Source organism: Bos taurus, chromosome 2 (assembly GCF_002263795.3).
Source record: "Bos taurus isolate L1 Dominette 01449 registration number 42190680 breed Hereford chromosome 2, ARS-UCD2.0, whole genome shotgun sequence".
NCBI lineage: Eukaryota > Metazoa > Chordata > Mammalia > Artiodactyla > Bovidae > Bos > Bos taurus.
Window position 1 is genome coordinate 98,385,678 of NC_037329.1, and position 24,992 is coordinate 98,410,669.

A 24,992-nucleotide genomic window follows, 5' to 3' on the forward strand; every position below is an offset into this window, starting at 1 on the left:
AGTTTTATAAAAGAGCTTTGATTTTGACTGTAGCAAATACTATGAAAGGTCAAGAATGAGGATTCAATGTTGCTTTTGGATATTTAAGAGAACAGTTTGAATGCAAGGTTGGTTATGTGAGCCATGTGGAAAGGAATTATATGGCTGCGAGTGATGAGTAGAACTGGTAAACTTTCAAGAGGTTTTGTCATTAAGGAATGAGAGAGATGTTTTTTGTAACCATCTGGCAGTTGGGGAAGGGGCTTTTTGAGCTTGTAATGATTAGAGCTTGTTTGTAGGTGGAAAGGATGGTGACTAAGGAATAACATATTGAAGATACAGGGGGCTGTGATGGGAGAGAAGTGAGAAAATGGGAAGGGATGTGATACAGAAAATTGATGGATGAGCCTGTATAGGTGAAGAGGAGTTGATATTTTATGGAAGGAATTAGTTGAGAGATGATTTATGATACAGAGAAGAGAAACTGAAGAAGTTAATGTCAATCGAGTAAGTAGATGACTAAGCCTTGATTGCTGGATACATTTGGGAAAGCTTAGAGTGATTTCTGTAAACGTGTCTGAGCTATCATGGCTTCCCTGATAGTTCAGTTGGTAAAGAATCCACCTGCAATGCAGGAGACCCTGGTTTGATTCCTGGGTTGGGAAGGTCCGCTGGAGAAGGGATAGGCTACCTGCTACAGTATTCATGGGCTTCCCCTGTGGCTCAGCTGGTAAAGAATCTGCCCACAATGTGGGAGACCTGGGTTCTATTCCTGGGTTGGGAAGATCCCCTGGAGAAGGGAAAGGCTACTCACTCCAGTATTCTGACCTGGATAATTCCATGGATTGTATAGTCTATTGTCCGAGTAATATAGGTGAAACAATCAGAGGGAACGTGCTTTGTATGTATTTCCTTAAGATAATTCTATTCCCAGCAAACCCTTAGTCTATTCTGTGTCTTGGGTCACGCAAATGGATTGTTAAGTCACTGAGCTGATTTATATATGCTTCCAAATAACAAGTGTTTCCTGGATGTACAGGTGACTCAGTTGTCGTGGCCCCTGCCCAGACACTCTCCAATGCGGAGTTTCAGTTGTTGAGACGTGTTTCAATCAATGTCGTTCGCCACTTGGGCATTGTGGGTGAATGCAACATTCAATTTGCCCTTCATCCTACCTCAATGGAATACTGCATCATTGAAGTGAATGCCAGATTGTCCCGAAGCTCTGCCCTGGCCTCAAAAGCTACCGGGTAAGACCAGAACGATTGACCATGGGTCTGCAGATTCTTTACAGACTGATTTGGAAAAGTGACAGCTAGTGAAAGACTGTGCTGCATTTGCAAATTATAGTCCCCATTTCTGTAGGCTGGCTCCCAGTCACGTCCTCTATGAACGTGGTTATTAATGAGCTTGCTGCCAGATTGAGGCAAATGGTTTTGTGAGCTGGCTTTGTTTGCTGGCTAATCATAAACTAATCAAAATCTGGGTGGTCAAAACCGGCTGTGAAAAATCTGCTTCTTAATTGCACTTTGCAGATGTTGTTAAAAAGTGCAAATTAATTCTTAATTTGAGTCCTCAAGTATCTTTGTCAGGTGTATAGCAAGCGTTAGACAAAAAATATAGTTCTCTTGACTCAAGGATGTAATACACATTATTTTATTTCAGCAAAACTTCGCAAGACCAAACAACATGTGGTTTGTCTATAGGTAAATCTCACAACTAAAGGAATTTATATCTATTTAACAATTGCTAGCAAGCACAACTGGAAGGAAAAGTAATTAATGCCTTTTGTATCTATTAATATATTTAACATCTGGTATTTAAAATCCATGCCATTTATATGAAAATATATTTACCTCTAAAGGTATTTTGGGGGCTTCCTTGGTGGTAGCTCAGATGGTATATAATCTGCCTGCAATGCAAGAGACCCAGATTCAGTCCCTGGGCTGGGAAGAACCTCTAGAGAAGGGCATGGCAACCTTCTCCAGTATTCTAGCCTGGAGAATCCTATGGACAGAGGCTTTATAGTATGTGGGGTTGCAGAGTCGGATATGACTGAGCAACTAAGCACACACAAAGGTATTTTTATGTAGCAACGGTGTTTCATGGAGTGTGTAAGAAGTTTTGACTTAAGAAAGAGTCAGGGAACCTGAATTATCCTTTTTATTCTTCCACTGACTGTGGAACTTTGGATACATCAATATTGTCTCTGTCATTTTTCTCACTTGTTAGATTGGGAAGTTGTACTAAAGGACTCATATATAATTCTATAGTTCTATGAATTGATTTTTCAAATACAATTACCCAAACTGACATTCCAGAAGAGTAAAATCAAGTTTCCAGAATATTAGCTGTGTAAAGAACCCAAAGTTCAAAGATAATTTGGAGACAAAGCAAGGACCCAAACTTTCAAGGACTGCATTTTATGATCATTACATACTCCATTGTTATTATTGTTGATTAGTTGCTAAGTCATGTCCAACTCTTTGCGACCCCATGAACTGTAGCCAGTCAGGTTCCTCTGTCTATAGAATTTTCCAGGCTAGAAAACTGGAGTAGGTTGCCATTTCCTTCTCCAGGGGATCTTCTTGACCCAGGGATCAAACCCGCATCTCCTGCATTGGCAGGCAGATTCTTTACCACTGAGCCAGCTGGGAAGCCATAGTACCAGCTAACTTCACTGTCTTTCCATGTATATATTTTTATAAAAGAATATTCTGTAGATTCTTAGTGAAGGTTATACACAAGTGAGTACTTTATTTATCAAGGAAACTATTGATTTTGGACTGAAAAGTTGAAGGTTGGGAGTTGTAACACTGCATGTCAGGCATAGAGAGTGAACTCTTTTGTGATTCATGCCTCTGTACTTTGTTATGACTCACTATGTTTTATAAGGAGCTATTAAATGTTCATACATAACCAAAAATCAGGTATGCTTTATACCCTGATGTGAAATAATACAAAAATTTCTAAGAAGAGCCAATTTATATTTTGAGCTGTTGTTAATACTTATTGCTGAAAGAAAAAATTGTCTCCTCCTTTACAGTTACCCACTGGCATTCATCGCTGCAAAGATTGCCCTGGGAATTCCACTTCCAGAAATCAAGAATGTTGTATCAGGGAAGACATCAGCCTGCTTTGAACCTAGCCTGGATTACATGGTTACCAAGATTCCCCGCTGGGATCTTGATCGTTTTCATGGAACTTCTAGCCGAATTGGTAGTTCTATGAAAAGTGTAGGAGAGGTGAGTCCTTAGTTAATTCCTCTAGTTCACTCTTCTCAGTTATTTTGTCAAACCCTTAATGTTTTTGAAAGTCTTAAGTTTCCTTGGTTACTGGGTTCTTGACTGGAAGATACTTCAGTTCAGTTCAATTCAGTTGCTTAGTCATGTCTGACTCTTTGAGAGCCCACAGACTGCAGCACACCAGGCTTCCCTGTCCATCACCAACTCCCTGAGCTTGCTCAAACTCATGTCCATCAAGTCGGTGATTCCAACCAACCAACTATCTCATCCTCTGTTGCTCCCTTCTCCTCCTACCCTCAGTCTTTCCCAGAATCAGAGTCTTTTCCAGGGAGTCAGTTCTTTGCATCAGGTGGCCAAAGTATTGGAGCTTCAGCTTCAGCATCAGTCTTTCCAATGAATATTCAGTGTTGATTTCCTTTAGGATTGACTGGTTTGTTCTCCTTGCTATCCAAGGGACTCTCAAGAGTCATTACCAGCACCATAGTTCAAAAGCATCAATTCTTCGGCATTCAGCTTTCTTTATGGTCCAACTCTCACATCCATACATGACTACTGGAAAACCATAGCTTTGACTACAAGGACCTTTGTTGGCAAAGTAATGTCTTTGCTTTTTAATATGCTGTCTATATTGGTCATAGCTTTTCTTCCAAGAAGCAAGTGTCTTTTAATTTCCTGGCTGCAGTCACCATCTGCAGTGATTTTGGAGCCCAAGAAAATAAAGTCTCTCACTGTTTCCATTGTTTCTCTGTCTATTTGCCATGAGGTGATGGGACTGGATGCCATAATCAGTTCAACTCAAATTAGTAAACATTTCCTGAGTTTGTCCCTTGGACTGTAAGGAGATCAAACCAGTCGATTGTAAAGGAAATCAGTCCTGAATATTCATTGGAAGGACAGATGATGAAGCTGAAGCTCCAATAATTTGGGCACCTATGTGAAGAACTGACTCATTGGAAAAGACCCTGATGCTGGGAAAGATTGAAGGCAGGAAGACAAGGGGACGACAGAGGATGAGATGGTTGGATGGCATCACTGACTCTATGGACATGAGTTTGAGCAAGCTCCAGGAGTTGGTGATGGACAGGGAAGCCTGGTGTGCTGCAGTCCATGGGGTCTCAAACAGTTGAACACAACTGAGCTACTGAACTGAACTGAACTACTACATATAAACACTGGAATGATAGAAATAGTGAGTGAGATGTAGATAATGGTGACACATTATCTCCAGCTCGTAAATTCAGAATACATTAATAGACCTAAGTATAATATGAATTCAGTTCAGTTCAGTTCAGTTGCTGAGTTCACTCAAACTCACGTCCATCGAGTCGGTGATGCCATCCAGCCATCTCATCCTCTGTCGTCCCCTTCTCCTCCTGCCCCCAATCCCTCCCAGCAAACTGTGGTAAAAGTTAGAACACAGTATTTACAGGCAGGCGTTATGCGAATGCAGTTGGCTAGGGTCAGGGAAAGCCTCAATAGTTATTCCATTGAAAAACGGTGCACTCTTCACTTAATGGATATGAATTTTAATAATGTAAAGTATTGAAAAGCACAAATTTTGAACAAACATGGTTATATATTCTTTTATTGTTACATTTCCTTCTCTTTTATTGAATGTTCTCCATATACTATCATGTACTCAAAAATAATAAAAATTCATGATGAGTTACTTATAGAACTAGTTACTGATACTGAAAATTTTATAAAGTACTTTGAAAATATTTTCTTAATTTGGTAATACTATAAAGTACCTTATTTCTGCTACTCTCTCCTATGCTTAGGCTAGCAAATCTATGAATACATTGTCTAACTCTTCAAATACCACTATGCTTCACAAATTGCATATCTGAATTGGACTAACCTTTTTTTTTATCCTTTTCTTGAGACTCTTCCCTTATTTATAATTAGGTTTGGAGCAGTGTGAAAAGGTTATCTGTTTGACTTTAGTGATCTTTGAATATGCGGCTTGTCACACAACTGACATGAAGATTTACTAAATTGACATTAATGAGAATTCCGGTCTATTTGAGGCCTCATGGAAGTTTACTGAAGGCAGTGTTATGCCTGTTATTATTTTGAATTGTAGACCAAAAATGCATAGCAATCTATTATTCCATGGAAAGAATCAAAGCCAGTGTTTATCCACTGAAAATAACTGGGTAGGCTTTAAGGTTAATTTAAGTTTAGTTCTCACTTGAACTTGTCCAGACCAAGTCAGCATGTGGTTTTCCTAATTGATTAGTGTACAATTAGCTACAAGCTTGTGGGAAGACATGTTGAATTTGTCACGGGGAATTTAGTCTCCATCTATATTCAGAATCTGAATCGATCAGTATTTGTTATGATTCTCAAGGTTGTATTAATATTAATGCTTAGCTGTAAAGAAAGCCAACCTGTCTTGGATACTGACTGCCATTTAAAAATAGTTCTGTTTTTGTGTTAATATATGTCTTTTCTCTTCATTTACTTTTTATTCTAAAGGACATCTGCATGAAAGCAAGATCTTTTTAAGGAAGGGTCTTAATGTTCTGGCCACAGATTCTTTTTTTTTTTGATGCTATGGTTCAGAGCAAGTACAGATGATTTCTTTATCAGTCTCATCAAATCAAGCTAAATTCCCTAAGTGGTAAAAGAGTGACCTAATGATGTTAAAGACTCATTATATCAAAACCATGGTAAAAAGGCAAGGATGACCTATAGGTGATTCATGTTGATGTATGGCAGAAAGCAACACAACATTGGAAAGCAATTATCCTCTAATTAAAAATAAATAATTTTTAAAAAGGCGAGGAAGAAAAATAACTTAAATTTTAGTAGCACCCTTCCTTTATACATCTTGTTCCTAAGTCTTTTCTGAAAAATATTCAGTTTCTAGCTTTGTTACAAATTAAAAATATTCAAGCTATTTTTAAAAATATGAGTCTTAAACCTGTGTTACAGGTCATGGCTATTGGTCGCACCTTTGAGGAGAGTTTTCAGAAGGCATTACGGATGTGCCATCCTTCTATAGATGGTTTTACTTCCCGTCTCCCAATGAACAAAGAGTGGCCATCTGACATCGATCTCAGAAGAGAGCTGGCTGACCCATCCAGCATCCGCATCTATGCCATTGCCAAGGTAGTGTGTGACAAGGGGCCCTGAGCTACCTTTTATTTTCTTTTCACAATATAGTCAGTCTGGACTTCAATGTAAAACTGAATCACAAAGTGGTCTTGAATTCAGGGATTTCTGGAAAGTTTTTAATTCTTTTTAATAGTATTAAACTGGAGATTTATTTCTATGGACTTCATCAGATCATTCCCTAATTAATTAAAAATTTTGTTTCACTTTAAGCCTGGACTTAAGGAGAACATTGCATTATTTTTTAAAGATTTTTTTAATGTGGATTATTTCTAAGTCTTTATGAATGTGTTACAATATTGCTTCTGTTTTATGTTTTGAGTTTTTTCTTTTTTTTTTTGCCAAGAGGAATGTGGGATCCTAGTTCCCTGATCAGGGATCTAACCTGTACCCCCTGCATTGGAAGGTGAACTCTTAACCTCTGGGCTGCCAGGGAAGTTCCAACATTGCAGTTTTTGATCACACAGATTAAATGTTCTTCCCTTTTAGTACAGATGTTATCAATACTCTTAAATATTTGATAAGATTGACTTTTGATTTCCCATCACTCTCATTACTTGCTTATTGAAAAATGGGTAAAATTACATTTTAAAAAGAAATGCATAAAATGGTATCATTTAGTATGTGCTACCTAAGACTCCAGAATGAACTTTATTTATTTGGTGGTTCTTCTGTGTTTAAACAACAAACTCTAGAGAACTACCATGATTATAGGCTTTTCTATGTAATTATTTTATTGTTCTTAGAGAACAAAAAAGCCCCACATTTCTCTCTTCCACTCACCAGTTCCCTTTAATGTAAATGAAATGCCATCTTAATCTCCTTTCATGTTTACTATGCTTAGAGTTTTGAGGTTTCGGTTCATTTGATTTTATAAAAGGTGATTTTGGCAGCTGAGATCTGTCTGGTCAGAAATCCCTGAATTGCTTTTTGACATTTAAGGAAGCTTAGGTATTAATCCTCCAACTGTATCAAACCACACTGAAGCTGCAAAGCCCCACTGACCATTTTATGTGTGTATATGTACATGTGGAATGAGTTGATGAGAATATGAAATTTGTCATGGGAATCTGTCTCTGTAACTTGTCTTTGTGAATGTGTGTGTACTAAGTCACTTCAGTCATGTCTGACTCTTTGTGACCCAATGGGCTGTAGCCAACCAGGCTCCTCTGTCCATGGGACTCTCCAGGCAAGAATACTGGAGTAGGTTGCCATGCCCTCCAGGGGCTCTTCCCCGGGTTGTGGGAATCTTCAAACCCATGTCTCTTGTTTCTCCTTCATTGACAGGTGAGTTCTTTACCACTAGTGCCACCTGGGAAGCCCCAGCTTGTCATTGTGGTGACAAGTGCTGTTAGTGATTTCAAACTCTGCAACTTTTATGCTCATATATAGAAGGAGGGAAGGGAATCTTTTCTTCATTACATTTAATGTATACCTGCCTCATCTTTGTGGCTTCTAAATGCAGAATATTTCATTTCCATTGAAATGCTGAAGTAGTCTGAGAGATACTAGTATTTTTTGAGTGACATTTCTCAGTGTTGAATCTCAAAGTAATAGTTAAAACATTTTTCCATGATGGTAGGAATGACTCTAGTGATTAGAAGTTGTTTTAGAAAGCCATTTCACTTCTTGTTCTTATTTCAGACTTCTGTTTAAAAAGCAACTTGTCACATTTATACATGTATGTATATGTGCATGTGTATGTATGTGTACATATTTTTTTACCAAAGAGCAGTAAATAGATCCCCCCACTTGAGTCTAGTCATCATCCTTCTGCTATTTTGAGGTGGATGAAAAAGGGGAGTATTTCCAAGTTCCTAGTGAGGCTGTAAAACTCAAGAAAGTCTCTCATTCTTTTCTAACAGACTTATAAAGGATGAGAATTCAGGGAAAATGCGTAGAGATTCTTTCTTGTACAGAGAATGAGCATGAAGTGCAGAGCCTGAGGTATAAATGATTGCCTGCCAGCGTGCTGGGAGAAGGAACTGATTTCTGTTTGTTAGAGGTCATCATTACTGTTCATTTCCACAGCAACCAGGAACTTGGTGATTTTGACAAAGAGTGTAAGGAGTGTGGAGGGCTGAAGGGGAAACAGAATGAAGGGAGTGAGTAAATCTTCACTCGCTTTCATGATTCTTAGAAAGGGCAACTTGCTCTGAGGTCTGATTTTTGCAGCAGTCTTATTTCAGGATGACTGGATCATCACCTCTTTTGATTTGGGGAGCATACAGGGCATTATTTTAGATTTGGTGAACATTAGAGTAACCTCAAGTGTGTTTGGGGTCATTATGATCTTCATTACAGCTGTGTGACATGGCAAAGTTGCAGCGCTTGAAAGACAGGCAGGATCTGTTTGAAACTGTGCATGTGATTCTAGTTGTCCTTTCTCACAGTAAAATGACTACAGATTCTGAGTCTCCATCAGTTGCATGATAATTACTGTGTGCAACTGTATGAAAATGTCCTTTAGTCTGTCCGTAGTGACACTGCCTTAAGGTTCTACCCCCTCACAGTGTTGATGGCCAAATAGCTAATTGTCCCTTTAATCACTTGGCAAATAAGGCAGAATTAAGTCTTTGGGAATCTGGCTGTAGTTAGAGGGAGAATTAAACAAACAAACAAAAAACAGAAATGGGTTTAGGAAAAAAAACATGTCTTTGAATATTCACATTAGAAGTCATTTTATTTTAATCTATAGAATTATGAGTTATGTTGTTTCTCAACATGTATGATCATGGTTTCTCTGATTCTAGAAATGAGTAAATTTTTAAAAAAAATTTAGCTCTCTGAGTTGAGATATAACAGCCATTATTAGTTGCATATATTTCTTAATGGGATTTAAAACTATAGTGTGCCATTCTAAAATATGGGTTTTGAAGTATTATGTGATTATCGCTTTTCATTGAGTATAAATGTGTATATAAACATTGCAAAAAATAAGAGTAGACATCTTTTGAAAGTGAAGGTTTTGGCTTTGAGAGTTTATCTCTTTTTTCAGCTATCTTTTGTACTCAGCTTAATGACCCATAGTTGTAATTTTACTTTTGAGAAATTGCTAAAGTAAGCTTGAATAAAAAGCTGAGCTGCCTATCAGAAGTTATTACTACATTGTTTTGGAGTATATTAGGATATTGTAAAATGCCTGTCTTAGGACAAAAGTCATAGTAACTGATTCAAAATAATTTTTGTTTGTTTGTTTGAAGTGTCTCTGTGAGGAAATGTTTGAGAGAAATAACACCAAGCCAGATATGATTCATAAATTCTCAATGACTGGTTTGTGTGACTATGGAATGAAGTGATAAAAATTTGTTAAATATGAGAAAGGGTAATTATCCAAAATACAAGTTAAATGATCATTATATTGATTCTACATTTTCTTAGCAGTTTGGCACAACTATAGTTTCAAGAGATTCTCCTTAATGCCAAAAAGATGTAGCAGATTTAGAACATAATTGGTAACACAGTCATGTAAAAAGCCAGGATGCAGAGCCTGTTAGAGGGGTTTTTCTGAGCAGACGCTGCTCTGATTAACTCAGGGCACCTCCTTTGTATCCCATTTGTAGATATAGTTGGCAGTATCTGTAGGTTTATTGGGAGAAACGTCAATGATATGATATCAGTTTCATTCTCAGCCTGTAGCCTCAGGCTCTCTGAGTAACATGGAGAGGAATGCCTGCCATGTTTTTAACCAAATAAGACATTTATGAGATATTTGCCAAAGAAAGCATCTCTTCTCCTTTTGGCAGGCCTTGGAAGACAACATGTCACTTGATGAGATTATGAAGCTCACATCCATTGACAAGTGGTTTCTGTATAAGATGCGTGACATTTTAAACATGGAAAAGACACTGAAAGGGCTCAACAGGTAAGGCCCTAGTGCTCTGATTCACTCCAGGTATCTTCTGTGCAATTTTGTCTTTCTTTCCCCCTTACATGTTTGGCCAAAATTCTGCTTCAGTGAAATAAACAGTGTCAATGTTGGAAAGACATAGCCATAGTCAGAAGAAATGGCAGCTTTTAGATGTTTACCTTTTGAAAGGCATCTATTAATAATTTTATTTCTCTTCTACCCTTTCTCTTGCCATGAAACATAGTGATGTTTTTATTAGGTCATTTGAATTTACGAAAATCTATGTACATTTATGAATTGTTGTGCTATATAATTACTAAATATGACCTTCGTGTGTCCTAAGTTGCTTCAGTCGTGTCCGACTCTTTGCCACCCTATGGACTAGCCTGCCAGGCTCCTCTGTCCATGGGATTCTCCAGGCAAGAATACTGGAGTGGGTTGCCATGCCCTCCTCCAGGGGATCTTCCAGATCCAGGGGTCAAACCTGCATCTCTTAAGTTTCCTGCATTGGCAGGTGGGTAATTTTACCACTAACGCTGCCTGGGAAGCCCTTCAAACATGACCTAGATTTAAATTTTATTAATAATAATGAAACTATTTCTGCTTTCTATACATTTTCCAAATGCTGAAATCTGTTTTTCTCTTTTAACATCAACCTACTCATTTCTGTGTCTAGAGTGAGCAAGCATATTCCTCTTGCATTCTACTGATATTTTTAATCTTAGGACATCCAGTTAATCATACAAATAAGCCACACTCAAATTTTTGTTAATAGACTTTTACCTCTCAGTAATTTGCATTTTTATCTCCTTCATGACCAATTATTTGAAAATTTTTATTTCATGTTCAGAATATTCTGATAATGTCAGTGCGTTAAAATCTACATTTTTCTATTTCCTGAGAATGTTTGTAGAGGCTACCCAGGCATATGAGTCACAATAGATTTTAAACTTGGATCTGTGATAATAGGAGCATGTATTACCAATTTAAGAAAGACAGTGTAATTCTCTTTAGCTTGTCTCCTTTAAGAAGGCTTTGAAATACACTACTATTGGAAAAAAAAAATCTCACCTACAAGCCTAGGCGTATGTTTAGAGAGGGAAAATTTTTGCTTGCAGAAATTATTCTCAAATGATTTTAGGAAATGTAAAAGAATTAATCGCTTAAAATGTTGAAGACAGAGGAAGCTCTCAAAGCCTAATTTTCTCAACTATTTAGAAACTGCAATATATAATTGGGTTACTGGGTTTACCTAAAAAATACACAAACTGGGCAATGAAAAAATTTTGCCTTTTTTTTTTTTTTTGAGCAAAATGAAGTTCTTTTTCATCTATTCAACAATCACCCACAACAAATGCTTAGTTTTGAAAATGGGGGATTCCAATCTGTCAAAAATGAAACTAGCAATAGTTGCTTGTAGATCATCCTTTGTAGTGATCACATAAAATGAACAGTAGATTGAAGTTAAGAATTGAGCCTATACATTCGTCTTAGAATTTTGCTGACTTAAGGTTTGCTTTCTTGGTTTACGATGCCAGCAGAACTTCTGTGTTGAATTATAGTCTGTTCCACTGTTTTCAGTTTCAGACAACTGATTTCAAATGCCTATGAAACCATTCCAATTAAGCCACATGAGGGTGCTAGAAACATACAGTATGCCAATCGCAGCAGTGGAAGAGACCTGGGGTGAAAAACAGCAGATGTTATTGTGATTTAAATTTCCACTTGATATACATTCTGATTTTTGGACAAATTCAGTGTTTTAATTGAATAGTTTTTGTTACAACCAGAAGGTAGGTTGAAATTCTAACTAAGCAGAAATAAGTGTATATTGATAGTGAAAAAGCTGCTTGGAGGCTTATTAGAATCACTCACTGTTGTAGATCACCTACAACATTGCTCTGATTTCAACATTCTGTTGTATTTTTTGCTGTTAATTTGACATTTTAAAATAAAGTCCCCATTTTCTGGTGTAAATATAATTGTAAGTAGAGATTTTTCTATTGGTAATAATGACCTACAATAAATTTTTTAATGTAAAACTTAATAATTTAAAAGAATCTAAAACATAGTACTTAACAATTATCTCTTGTTTCAAGACCTCAACAGAAGATCCATGGTGTTGGTAAACTTAAAACTGAACTTATTATTATGTGATGGACACTTCATTGTTTATTTTTTAAAGTATCTTAGATGCACACATAGAAGTTTGATAACGATTGTTATTTAGAGAAGTTGGATAAATAAAATAAGAATAGATGGCTACTGAAGCTACCTGTCTCAATCATTCTGTGTTACATTGAGATCTGAAGTTGGAAGGATATTGTAGCTGATGGAGGGTGAGTGTAGGACTTGGAGGTTTTTTTGTTTGTTTGTTTGTTTGTTTTCCCCCTATTTTGATTATCTTCATGATTACCCTGGATTATGACATCTTCCAGTATTTTTTTTTTAGCCTCTAAATATCCAAGGAAGCTTGGTCATTGAGGCAGATACTACTCAAATAGTGATAGTTCTCTAATAACATTTGTTATTATTCATCTCAGTTAAGTATTGCCAGTTTGGAGGAAAGTCAAGGTCAGCTGCTTCATTTTTATCTGTGGTTCACTTTGTTTCAAAATCTCAACTGCTTCCATGTTGGAAAGGCTGATGTTAGATGTAGGCCCAGGAAGTAGCTATTTATTTGGTCTGATTTGGGCCAACTCCCAAATTCTCTTACCTGATCATATCCCTGGTACCTGTGTGCCCAGGTCCCTCAGCAACTTTCTTCTAAGTTCCTGGGAAAATAGGTAATGGGAATCTTAATTAGGAGAAAAGGAGAAACTTAAAGAGAGGATAAAGTATAGAATTATAGGCATTTGTTAAATTTCAGCTGGTTCCTGCCTTGTGCATTGGAAGGAGTATATTCTATAGAACCAGTCAGATGGGTGCAGTCTTACCCACTGTGGAATCACGGGCATGTCACTTCCCTCAATTCTCCAACCTCTTCCTGCTAATGTCTGCTTTATAGTTTTGTTTTGCAGCTTAAATAATATAAACACAAAGGATCCCTTGCACAAGATGAGTGTCCAGGAAAGTTTTCTCTATGCCCCCTGAAAATGAAAATGTTACTTGTTATACTGAAGAGTATTTTGTGATTTTAGATATATGCTCATTTTCAGAGTCATAATTTGCATTTGTATATATATTTTATAATGTATCATTTCTTAACTTTCTTTATGATGCATTGTCACTTATTTTCATACCAAATGTATTCTTATAAGGAAGCAATGATAGCTAGTGGTACAAATGCCATTCTTATCAAAAGATCAATAATACTCGATTATACTAATGAACAAATATTCCCAATCATGCTAAAGTTTTTCTAAATGCAATAAACACATTCACTAGCAGAAGATGAGACTAGCACTTAGATTGACAGCAGCCTATTACTTGTATTTATACATAGTCACCTGAAATGAAGCTCAGAATTTTAATTCCAAATGGAATACCCATGTATTAGGTATATATGTGGATGCCCACAGATTAGAGTAGAGAAAAAAATAAAAAACAACAACACAGTGATTGTCGCAAGGTTAGCACTATGGAAATAACTGATATGTTTTATGTGTCTGTTACAAAGTAGAAATTACAGTTTTCTTATTTTCTTAAAGGGTGGAGATTAACCTGTATCATGTTGAGGATGAAGTATGAAATCCTAGTCTTATTCAATGATAAGCCAAGTTAGGTGTTAGAATAATGAACTCAGTACCCCAGGTCTGAGTGCTTGCTTTCATCAGAACTCAGTTTGCTGTCTTCAGTGTATGAGCATAGCAATGGCAATGGTCTGGAAACTTCCAGAGCAAATATCCATTCTTCCCAACTTTGGTGTTAATCATTATTCAGACAGCTTCAGCAAAAAAAAAAAAAAAGAAGAAAAAAAAATTCTCTTCTATACTTCAGTTCACTGACTTTCTCTTTTTCTTTTTAAATTGTTTGCTGCTGCCCAAGGGTGTGCTAGGAAAGTTGACTGTCTTAGGCTTTCCCCAAATTTATAAGCCGGTGTAGTGGCATGAATCTACCTAGAATGATAACATATTTCACAGTGGATTTCTTTAGTTTTGAAGAGTTTCTCTTAATGTGATGAGTTGTGTCATGAAGGATTCCAATGCATATTACACTTATGTACTGGGATTTATATGTTTGATCTATTAACTTCACGTTACCGGATCACTTAGCAAGAAGTTTAAGAAAAACTAAGCTCGTCAGAATTTTCTGTGTAACTGCAACATTTACAAAACCTTTCTTCAATGGCCTTCACTATCAAGCTATACAGACTTTAGTATATCTGTTTTTCTTATACTCATCTTACCAACACTGACTCTTTCACATATAATGTGAAAGTGAAAGTTGCTCAGTCATGTCTGACTCTTTGCAACCACATGGACTATACAGTTCATGGAATTCTCCAGGCCAGAATATTGGAGTGGGTAGCCATTCCCTTCTACAGGGGATCTTCCCAACCCAGGAATCAAACCCTGGTCTCCCACATTGCAGGCAGATTCTTTACCAGCTGAGCCACAAAGGAAGCCCAAGAAGATATATTGCTCCTCCCATATAGCATTTTCACTAGAATAAAAATATGTTTATTTTGATCTATTAAAGATTACAAAAGTCTCACCTGAAATTCTCTCCTCCATTGGTTCATAGGCAGATTCAGTTTTAGTTGTTCAAATAAAACTGGATTGGAGGACAGAATGACCGGTACTGTAAGTCAAACCGATAAATATGTCAAATGTCTTTATCATTAGATTCTCTTGACATAGCTGGCTCTCTAAAGTAACAAAAGAATGGATTTAGAACTTTATTAATATAGAAATCTGAATTTTGATTCAAACACATTCCAAGTTTAAGATATTGGGTTGGTCAAAAAGTTCCTATGGTTTTAAGTAAAAGTTAAAGACAGTTTTCATTTTCACCAAGAACCTTATTTAACAACGTATTCACTTAACAAACAAACTTTGACCAAACCAATAATATGTGTGTAAGTTTGTGTGTATACATATACACATTTATGTATACATTAGGGGTTTAATAGCAAATATTCTAGGTTCTGGAGTTCAATTCTATCATTTATTAGCATGGGATATCAAGAGCCTCAGTTTAATATTTATGAAATTGGGATGATTATTGACCTTCTTAGGTTGTGGTAAGGATTAACTGTAATTAGAACAGTGCCTGATATATAGTCAATGAATTCAGTGATTAATATTAGGTTGGGAACACACACACACACACACACACACATTTAGGTTTGTAAAAATGTAGAAAGGTAGATTATATAACATCTGGAGGAAACAGATTACATGTAGTAGATACTTCCAATTCAGTAACAGTATTTGATAAAAGGATGATAATCCCATATCACAGATCTAGCATCATCATAGAACTAATACATTTGATAAAGGTTTCAACAATATTAATAATTAATAGCTAAGAACAGGTACAAAATATCACTTTCACTATAAATAAGAAAGTTAACTGTAGGAAAGCTTCTTTGTCAGCAAGAACTATTTTAAGACACTACACTCCAAACCTTTTTATTTATAATTCCAGGTTGAATTAACAATTTTAGATTGAAAGATAATCATGGTTGTGTCTCATGATTAAAAATCCCAATCTGAACAGGCAAGAAAAAAATGTGAATGTGCTAATTACCAGTTTTGAACATCTGCTTATAATTCTTTTTAATTTTTTTATTTCCTTATTTTAATTTTTAGGTTCTTTTGTTATTTCTGACTGACATGTCTAGCTCAAGAATTTTCTTATACCCTTCTAAATTGTATAATTTTGCTTTTTTACTGGCTAAAACTAGATTGAATTAAGTTTTGAGTCCTTCTTTCAGTTATTAGCTTAAAGAAGGCAGCTAGCCATTGCTTGTGTTGTACCTTGGTAAGTCGCCAAATGGAAAGTTTCCACCATTTCTGATGACTGTTCTTTTGCATTTCATTCAAATTGGGCAGTTTTCCCAGTATGGTCCATTTTGCTGTTTTGTTTTTTTTTTCCCTCACAATGCTGCTATATATGTTAGTAACATAATGCTTGACTGTTTAAAAGGACTCTGCTTTCGTCCACTTTAGATGTTCAAAAGTAGAGGGCGTGACCATTGTGATACAGTTTATACCATATATAATATATAATACATTATACCATATATTGGGGAAGGCAATGGCACCCCACTCCAGTACTTCTGCCTGGAAAATCCCATGGATGGAGGAGCCTGGTAGGCTGCAGTCCATGGGGTCGCTCAGAGTTGGACAGGACTGAGTGGCTTCACTTTCACTTTTCACTTTCATGCATTGGAGAAGGAAATGGCAACCCACTCCAGTGTTCTTGCCTGGAGAATCCTGGGGACGGCGGAGCCTGGTGGGTTGCCGTCTATGGGGTCACACAGAGTCGGACACGACTGAAGTGACTTAGTAGCAGCAGCAGCATGAAGCTAAGATTTAGATTTATTTCTAAAATAATTATTTTTTAATGTTTATTGGAGTATAGTTGATTTACTTTATTAATTGTTGATATAAGCTTAATTTACTTTGAATTAATGTGCAAATTGTTTAGATTTTGCCCACTATTCATGTGTTGGTTAATTATTAATTCTGATAATATTAATATCTCGTCCCTCTATACTGCCCACTTATTGCTGTACTCAGTGTAGTAAAAAAGAGGAAAGTGTGCTTTTGAAGGACACTAATTTTCATCTGAGCATCTCAGTGTTCAGTGTGATAAACTACATCCATTGATGGGTGCTGAAAAGTCATAGGTGTGCCTATAGCTTAGGAAAACAATCTAGGGCAAGCCTGGTGAGTTCCACTTGGGCATTCAAGTGCTAAATTGAGCTCAGTAAAGTTGGCCATTTCCCTGCAGCCGCAAACTTCTGGCAGATGTAATAATTCAAGTATCACCTTAGCTGGAACACTCCCTTTGAATGTCCTCTTCTACATGTGTTAGTTTCTATTGACTTTTTATGTAACTTGCTCAGGAGGCATGGCAAAACCAGACAAGAACGTTTTTTGCTTGTATTTAATTGAAGTTTTCAAGGGAGAAGTGTTACCTAAAAGTTATTAAAACTTAGGCACAACTACTATGTACAAAATAGTAACTAATGAGGACCTACTGTTTAGCTCAGGGAACTCTACTCAGTGATCTGTGGTGACCTAAATAGGGAGGAAATCTAAAAAAGAGTGGGTATATGTCTATGTATAACTGAATCACTTTGCTATACAGCAGGAAACTAAAACAACATTGCAAAGCAACTATACTCTAATAAAATGTTTTTAAAAAACTTAAGCATAAGACAGAGAAGGGTCAGTACATTCTAAAGATAATTTTTACTTTCTGGTAGAAAAAATAGCATTAAGCAAATATCTTTAAAGTGTATTAAATATAGAAGTGACTTAGAGAAGGAAATATATATTTCATTATGTATAACATATAATACATGTTATATTTTTATGATCCTCTATTATGATTTATGGGGCTTCCCAGGTGGCTCAGTGGTAAAGAATCCACCTGTCAATGTAGGAGATGCAGATTTGATCTCTGGGTTGGGAAGATCCCCTGGAGAAGGAAATGGCAGTCCATTCCAGTATTCTTGCCTGGGAAATCCCATGGACACAGGGACCTGGCAGGCTACAGTCCACAGGGCCACAAACAATCGCACATAACTTAGCATACAGGCACTATTACTTTGCTTGTGGTATCATATATTGTTTTCTCCACTACAGTCTGTGGAAATTCATATATACATATATGTATATACACACTAGGTATGTGGCTCTGTATTATTTTGAATGTAGAATGAGAATAGAAATTGTTGCTCACTTTAGTGGAGCCCATTGATCTGATTTGCAGAAAATAGTTTGTGTCCTCTGACTTCATTATCAACTCATACAACATATCTAAGTCTCAGTTTCACTCTAGTTTTAAAAAATATATTGTTTTATTTCACTATTAATCGTGCTGCTAAGATGAATATATAATATATTATGTATAAACTAATTGACTCAAAAGCAAAATAATTTTATTAGTTACTATATATTACTAGCCAATGATTTTAATCTTGAATACCCTAAACCATTTATCTAACAAAGAATACTAAATACTGGACCTTATATAAAATAGTTATTTTTTCTCTGTAAAATAGGAACATTTCTATGGGAATTTCCATGCCTGTGAACTAATGCAAAAAAATACTTTTCCTTTTAAATTTGTTTTTATGTTCCACGTGTTCAGTTTGGTTCAGTCACTCAGTTGTGTCCGACTCTTTGTGACCCCATGGACTGCGGCACACCAGGCCTCCCTGTCCATCACCAACACCCAAAGTTTACTCAAACTCATGTCCATTGAGTCAGTGATTCCATCCAACCATCACATCCCCTGTTGTTCCCTTCTCCTCCCGCCTTCAATCTTTCCCAGCATCAGGGTCTTTTCAAATGAGTCAGTTCTTCACATCAGGTGGCCAAAGTATTGGCCATGTGTTAAGATAGGATATTTCATGCAATGTCACAGATTTGACAGGCCTCTATTAATTTCAACTAATAATGTATTATATTGGTTACATCTTGAATAAAATTTCACATTAAACATTTAATGTCCTGAGAAATCTCATTGAATTTATTAAACAATGTTTTAATTGTTTTGACAAATAATTATGCATTTTGAAAGTATGTGAGAGAACTTGAATCTTATATGGGCAAGATTCATGTTTCATTTAAAATATTTTCAGAGTGATGGCCACATCACTCATAAAATAAATATTATTTATTTTCTGCACATGTTTGATAGTTCCAAAACCCTTAGGTTAATTTAAAATAACATATACTCATACTTTGTATGTATATATTTATGTATCTATTAATTGTCAGGACTTAACAGATTTTCCCTATGTCAATATCAGTGATCTCAGCTTGATAGGATGTGTATTTGCTTGATGACATTTCTCTTTATTAGGAAATGTTATTAGACCAAATGGTATTGTTAGTTCCCTTCAGTGGGTTTGTAACCTATTTTTGAAAATTTATGTAACCTTCAAATTTTGATTTGAAGATTTGTATACACTTAGGTATATGTAAGATAGGATGCTTTTAATGGACCAACAAGAGGCAGAAATGCAAAGCCAGGAAAGTACGTGCGTGTGTGCTAAGTCACTTCAGTCATGTTCAATTCTTTGTGACCCCATGGACTGTAACCCACCAGGATCCTCCATCCATGAGATTCTCCAGGCAAGTCTATTAGAGTGGGTTGCCATGCCCTCCTCCATACGGAAGTAGAATACAGGTTAAAAACCAAAGCTCTAAGACCTTTGTGTACGTTATCCAAGTCACAGTTTAAGAGTTCATATGTATGGATCCCTACCCCATAATTTATAAACAAAATTATGACTCAGAATATTTAAGTAAATTTTTCAAGATTTCAGGGGAAGTGCATATTGAATTCAGGATTTTGGTTCAGGACTTTCGGAATCCAAGGACAGTGTCTTTTCTTCAATATATACCTATGTCATAGGAACCAAAGGAAAAGAGAATTATGAATAAATAATATAGGAAAAGATACTTTTTAACAGTATGGCATGGTTTAGGGAGAGCAGAAAGGGAGAGAATTGATCAAGTCCATCAAAATTGATGATGGGGAGGTAGGAGTAGGAGCTAGATTATAAGGACCAGATGTGCAATGAGAAAGAGGAAGTAGGTAAATGGATAAATTCTACTTCAGTTCAGTTCAGTTCAGTCGCTCAGTCATGTCCGATTCTTTGTGACCCCATGAATCACAGCATGCCAGGCCTCCCTGTCCATCACCAACTCCTGGAGTTTACTCAAACTCATGTCCATCGAGTCGGTGATGCCATCCAGTTATCTCATCCTCTATTGTCCCCTTCTCCTCCTGCCCCCAGTCCCTCCCAGCATCAGAGTCTTTTCCAATGAGTTAACTCTTCGCATGAGGTGGCCAAAGTATTGGAGTTTCAGCTTCAGCATCAGTCCTTCCAATGAACATCCAGGACTGGTCTCCTTTAAGATGGACTGGTTGGATCTTCTTGGAGTCCATGGGACTCTCAAGAGTCTTCTCCAACACCACAGTTCAAAAGCATCAATTCTTTGGTGCTCAGCTTTCTTCACAGTCCAACTCTCACATCCATACATGACCACTGGAAAAACCATAGTCTTGACTAGATGGACCTATGTTGGCAAAGTAATGTCTCTGCTTTTCAATATACTATCTAGGTTGGTTATAACTTCCCTTCTAAGGAGTAAGCATCTTTTAATTTCATGGCTACAGTCACAATCTGCAGTAATTTTGGAGCCCAGAAAAATAAAGTCTGTCATTGTTTCCGCTGTTTACCCATCTATTTCCCATGAAGTGATGGGACCAGATGCCATGATCTTTGTTTTCTGAATGTTGAGCTTTAAGCCAACTTTTTCACTCTCCTCTTTCACTTTCATCAAGAGGCTTTTTAGGTCCTCTTCACTTGCTGCCATAAGGGTGATGTCATCTGCATATCTGAGGTTATTGATATTTCTCCCAGCAATCTTGATTCCAGCTTGTGCTTCTTCCAGGCCAGTGTTTCTCATGATGTATTCTGCATGTAAGTTAAATAAGCATGGACCTTTGTTGACAAAGTAGTATCTCTGCTTTTCAACATGCTGTCTAGGTTGGTCATAACTTTCCTTCCAAGGAGTAAGTGTCTTTTAATTTCATGGCTGCAGTCACCATCTGCAATGACTTTGGAGGTCCCCCCCCCCAAATAAAGTCAGCTACTGTTTCCTGCTATTAACATCCTCCAATTAAACTGTAAATTCCATTATGGTAAATTTCAAAGGCCATAACGTCTTACTTTACTTTTATTAGGAGATTTTTCTTAAGAGCTTTTGCTGATTTATGTGATTGAAGAATGGAGTTCACCATTCTAAAGTATTGTGTCAATTCTAGAATAGATATGAATGGCTTCCAAGTCTTTATTTACTATATATTTTCTTGGGAATTGATCTTGCATAAAGTAAAACTCAATGATGTTTGTATGATAATTTTCCCATTAAATGAATGAAAATATATTCTTGGATATATTTTCCAAGAAATGTAAAATCAGAATATAAAATCAGAAAGTAAAAATCAGAATTTCTCAATCAATCTGCAGAAGGGAAATTGGAGTGGAAGAAAATGTATTATAATTCCTGATTGCCCAAGGGACTCACAAAATTATTAGTTGGCAAATATGTAGTGCAAAATATAAGCTCTGTGTTGGAAGACACTGGAAAGCAGCATGTCTAGGTTCTCATTATTTAAGTGACTATATATTTACTAGGAGGGTCTTCCCAGGTGGTGCTAGTGGTAAAGAACCCACTTGCTAATGCAAGAGATTTTAAGAGACATGGGTTTAATCCTTGGTTGGAAAGATCCCCTGGAAGAGGTCATGGCAACCCACTCCAGTATTCATGCCTGGAGAATCCCATTGACAGAGGAGCCTAGTGGTCTATAGTTCATAGGGTTGCAAAGAGTTAGACACGACTGAAGTGACTTAGCATACACATAAGCACACACGTATTTACTAGGAAGGCTCTGAATAAACTGTTTTCTAATAAAAGGGGATTTATCTAATTATTTTTCATTGTCAAATAGGGATTTTATGCACTGGGAGCATTATAATACTTAACATGGGCATTATAAACTCTATTGGGAATGAGCTACAATTAAGAAAGCTTTGATTTTAAAAATTATCTAAGTCTTCAAAATTGCAAATTTTTAGAAAAGTTTTTATAAGGAATATTCATAAATATGTAGAGTGGTAGCGAAGGCTATGATTTAATTAACCAGCAAACACAGCTAAGGCAAAAGTACATAGCTATAACATTTATAATACAGAGATTTATATTTCTCTTGTGACAAAGTACATTTCTGTTATGATACAGTTGTAAAATAATTACTATTCTATTTTTGTAGAAGGTGAAACTGAGTCACACAGAGGTGTGTGTCCTGCTTTATGTCACACCAGTCAGAGGGAAGCAATAAATCTAGCCCAGGGCTTCTGCCTTCAGTTCTAGTCACTAACCCTTTTTAAAAGCTTCTTTGTAGAGATATGACTTTTAAATCAGACAGCTGGAGATCAGTTCCTCCTTAGCTGTCAAGTTGCGAGCTGCATGTTTTCCTGCCTGGATTGTTGACCTCACTTAGAGCAGAAGCCTTGTAAGAGATGTGCCCTTCTCTAGAACTCTTGTGAGGAAAACATGAGGGCCTGGCAGGGAGAAAGCCTTGGTGAGTCACCTTAAAAGATGTAAACAGAATTTTCAAGGGTATGGAGAGCTAGCATAAGAATTTTCTTTTTAAATTTTGCTGTATTTATAAGACAGACATCTCTCTCTCTCTCTGTGTATGCACATATACGTACAAATACGTATATTTCTTCTTTAAATGGAGGGGTGAGAGTTTAAAGCTCCTGAAGTATACAATGGAAATTAAACTTAGTCAAAATAGTCTGCTTGAGCAATAATTACAGATGCTAGATAATCCCTCTCTGGCTCCCAGGATTTTTCACCTGCTCATTCATTCCTGAAATGCCTTAGTGGGTGTAAGACCACCGCATGTACGCTGGAAGCTGAAGTGGGTGATGCCTACCTCGAGGAGTGAGGCAGTGGCCTTGACTTCTGACAGCGGAGTAAATGCCTGAGTGAACATTATCTCCAGGAGATTGTTTATGCTTTGCAGTAGATATGAAGTATAGTGGGCCTTGCCCCCTCAAGATCTGGATACAGGAATGCTACAGAAAGAGGGAGGAGACAGACAACCCAAGATGCTAAGGCCACGTTTAGGGGACTTGCCAATCTTGTTCTGCTAAACTCCTGTTGCTTCTCCTCTACCTCCTCTTCCCCTTTCTCCTCTCTTGTGCCTGCTCCTTCCCCTTTTCCTTGTCTTCTGGCCTTGGCATTTATGAAGCACTTATTACCTAATTGGCATGTGCTAAACACTTGACATGTTTATCATTTCATCTGATTAATGAGATTTTTATCTTAGTGTAGTTAGTTGGAGCCTAACTCTAGATCCAGCCAGTAATATTGGCTTATCTCAGGCTTCGTAGGCAATTAGGCACTATTTGCCTATGTAAATATAGTGATGGTAATGTAAAGGCCATCACACGGTTATGTTGATATTACACACACTGCCTCATACTGCACCTGCTATCTATCTTTGGCTGATGGTCTGGTTTAATTGACCATCCTTTGCTCTAGCTAGCTTGAAGTGGGGGCTACTGAGTTAGTTCTTGAATCTACAGTCATAAGTATGAAATAGATGAGAATTTTTGCTATCTGGATATTATATGTCTTCTTCTGAAAAACTCTCAGTGACAAAGATTTTTGACTTCCATGTGGGTGGTAATCCTCAAATTAACATAGATCTAGTGTGACATGGTACCAGGACTTTAATCTGAGAATTTTTCCACATCCTCCTGAAAATGGCTTCAGATTTTTCTCCTTCCTAGAAAAGGTTTACATTTTCTTATTCAAGAACTGGGGAATATTGGTCAAAAGTTATTTCTACATATGTTACACTTAGCAAGGAAAAAAAAAATCTAAGCAGGCAATGGCACCCTGCTCCAGTACTCTTGCCTGGAAAATCCTATGGATGGAGGAGCCTGGTAGGCTGCAGTCCATGGGGTCGCTAGGAGTCGGACATGACTGAGCGACTTCACTTTCTCTTTTCACTTTCATGCATTGGAGAAGGAAATGGCAACCCACTCCAGTGTTCTTGCCTGGAGGATCCCAGGGACGGGGGAGCCTGGTGGGCTGCCGTCTATGGGGTCGCAAGGAGTTGGACACGACTGAAGCGACTTAGCAGCAGCAGCAGCAAGCAGTAGTTATCAGTAAATAGGCTTCATGTAATTCTGGGCTTCCCTGGTGGCTCAGACGGTAAAGAAACTGCCTGCAATGTAGGAGACCTGGGTTCAATCTTGGGTCAGGAAGATTCCCTGAAGGAAGAAATGGCAACCCACTTCAGTATTCTTGCCTGAGAAATCCCATCATCAGAGGCGCTTGGTAGGCTACAGTTCATGGAGTCACAAAGAGTCAGACACGACTGCATGACTAACACACAAAATTCTAAGTAACAGTTTCTAGAAGTCAAAGGAAGTCACATATTGAAATTTATAATACGTTTGTTTCTTGGACAACATATGTGACATTTGAAAAACTCCTCTGTGAAAACATGACTTGTTTTTTTTAAGATTTTAATTTTTTTTTGGTATGGATCATTTTTAAAGTCTTTGTTGAATTTGTTACACTATTGCTTCTGTTGTTTATGTTCTGGTTTTTGATTGCAAGGCATATGGGTGGGATCTTAACTCCCCAACCAGGGATCAAACCCTCATCCCCTGCATCGGAAGTTGAAGTCTTAACCACTGGACCTCCAGGAAAGTCTCATGCTTTAAACAAAGATGATGGATAAATTTTAAAATATAGGGCTTCCAAATAAACTTGTTTGTGAAATAACAAATTTTTTAAAATATCAAAGAATACTCATTTAGTGTCAATTTTCTACTGGATCCTTATACAGTATTTCTTTTTATCTTTGGATTTAAATTCTGGATGTATAACAAACCTATGTTTATAGAAAAATCTAGGATTTTGCTTACTGAATACTCTCTTAATTTTTTAAAAAAGAATACACTGAATTCATTTAAAATTATGAATAAATTTGCTAAGCAGAAATAATAGGAGCACTATCCCATAGTATAAACTTCGCCTTTTAGCTCAGTCTGATCAGGTAAAAGCTATTTC

At 36.9% G+C, this 24,992-nt stretch overlaps 1 protein-coding gene across 3 annotated transcripts in view; it reads left to right on the forward strand.

The window, feature by feature from the left end:
• CPS1 (carbamoyl-phosphate synthase 1) overlaps window positions 1–24,992 on the forward strand; it is a 193,904-nt gene that overhangs the window by 111,901 nt on the left and 57,011 nt on the right. For all 3 annotated transcript variants that reach the window (XM_015458817.3, XM_010802252.4, NM_001192258.1), the window contains 4 exons: window positions 1,019–1,229; window positions 3,026–3,224; window positions 6,165–6,341; window positions 10,091–10,209. In XM_015458817.3, the coding sequence (XP_015314303.1) occupies window positions 1,019–1,229; window positions 3,026–3,224; window positions 6,165–6,341; window positions 10,091–10,209 (706 nt within the window). The remainder of the gene's footprint in view (window positions 1–1,018; window positions 1,230–3,025; window positions 3,225–6,164; window positions 6,342–10,090; window positions 10,210–24,992) is intronic.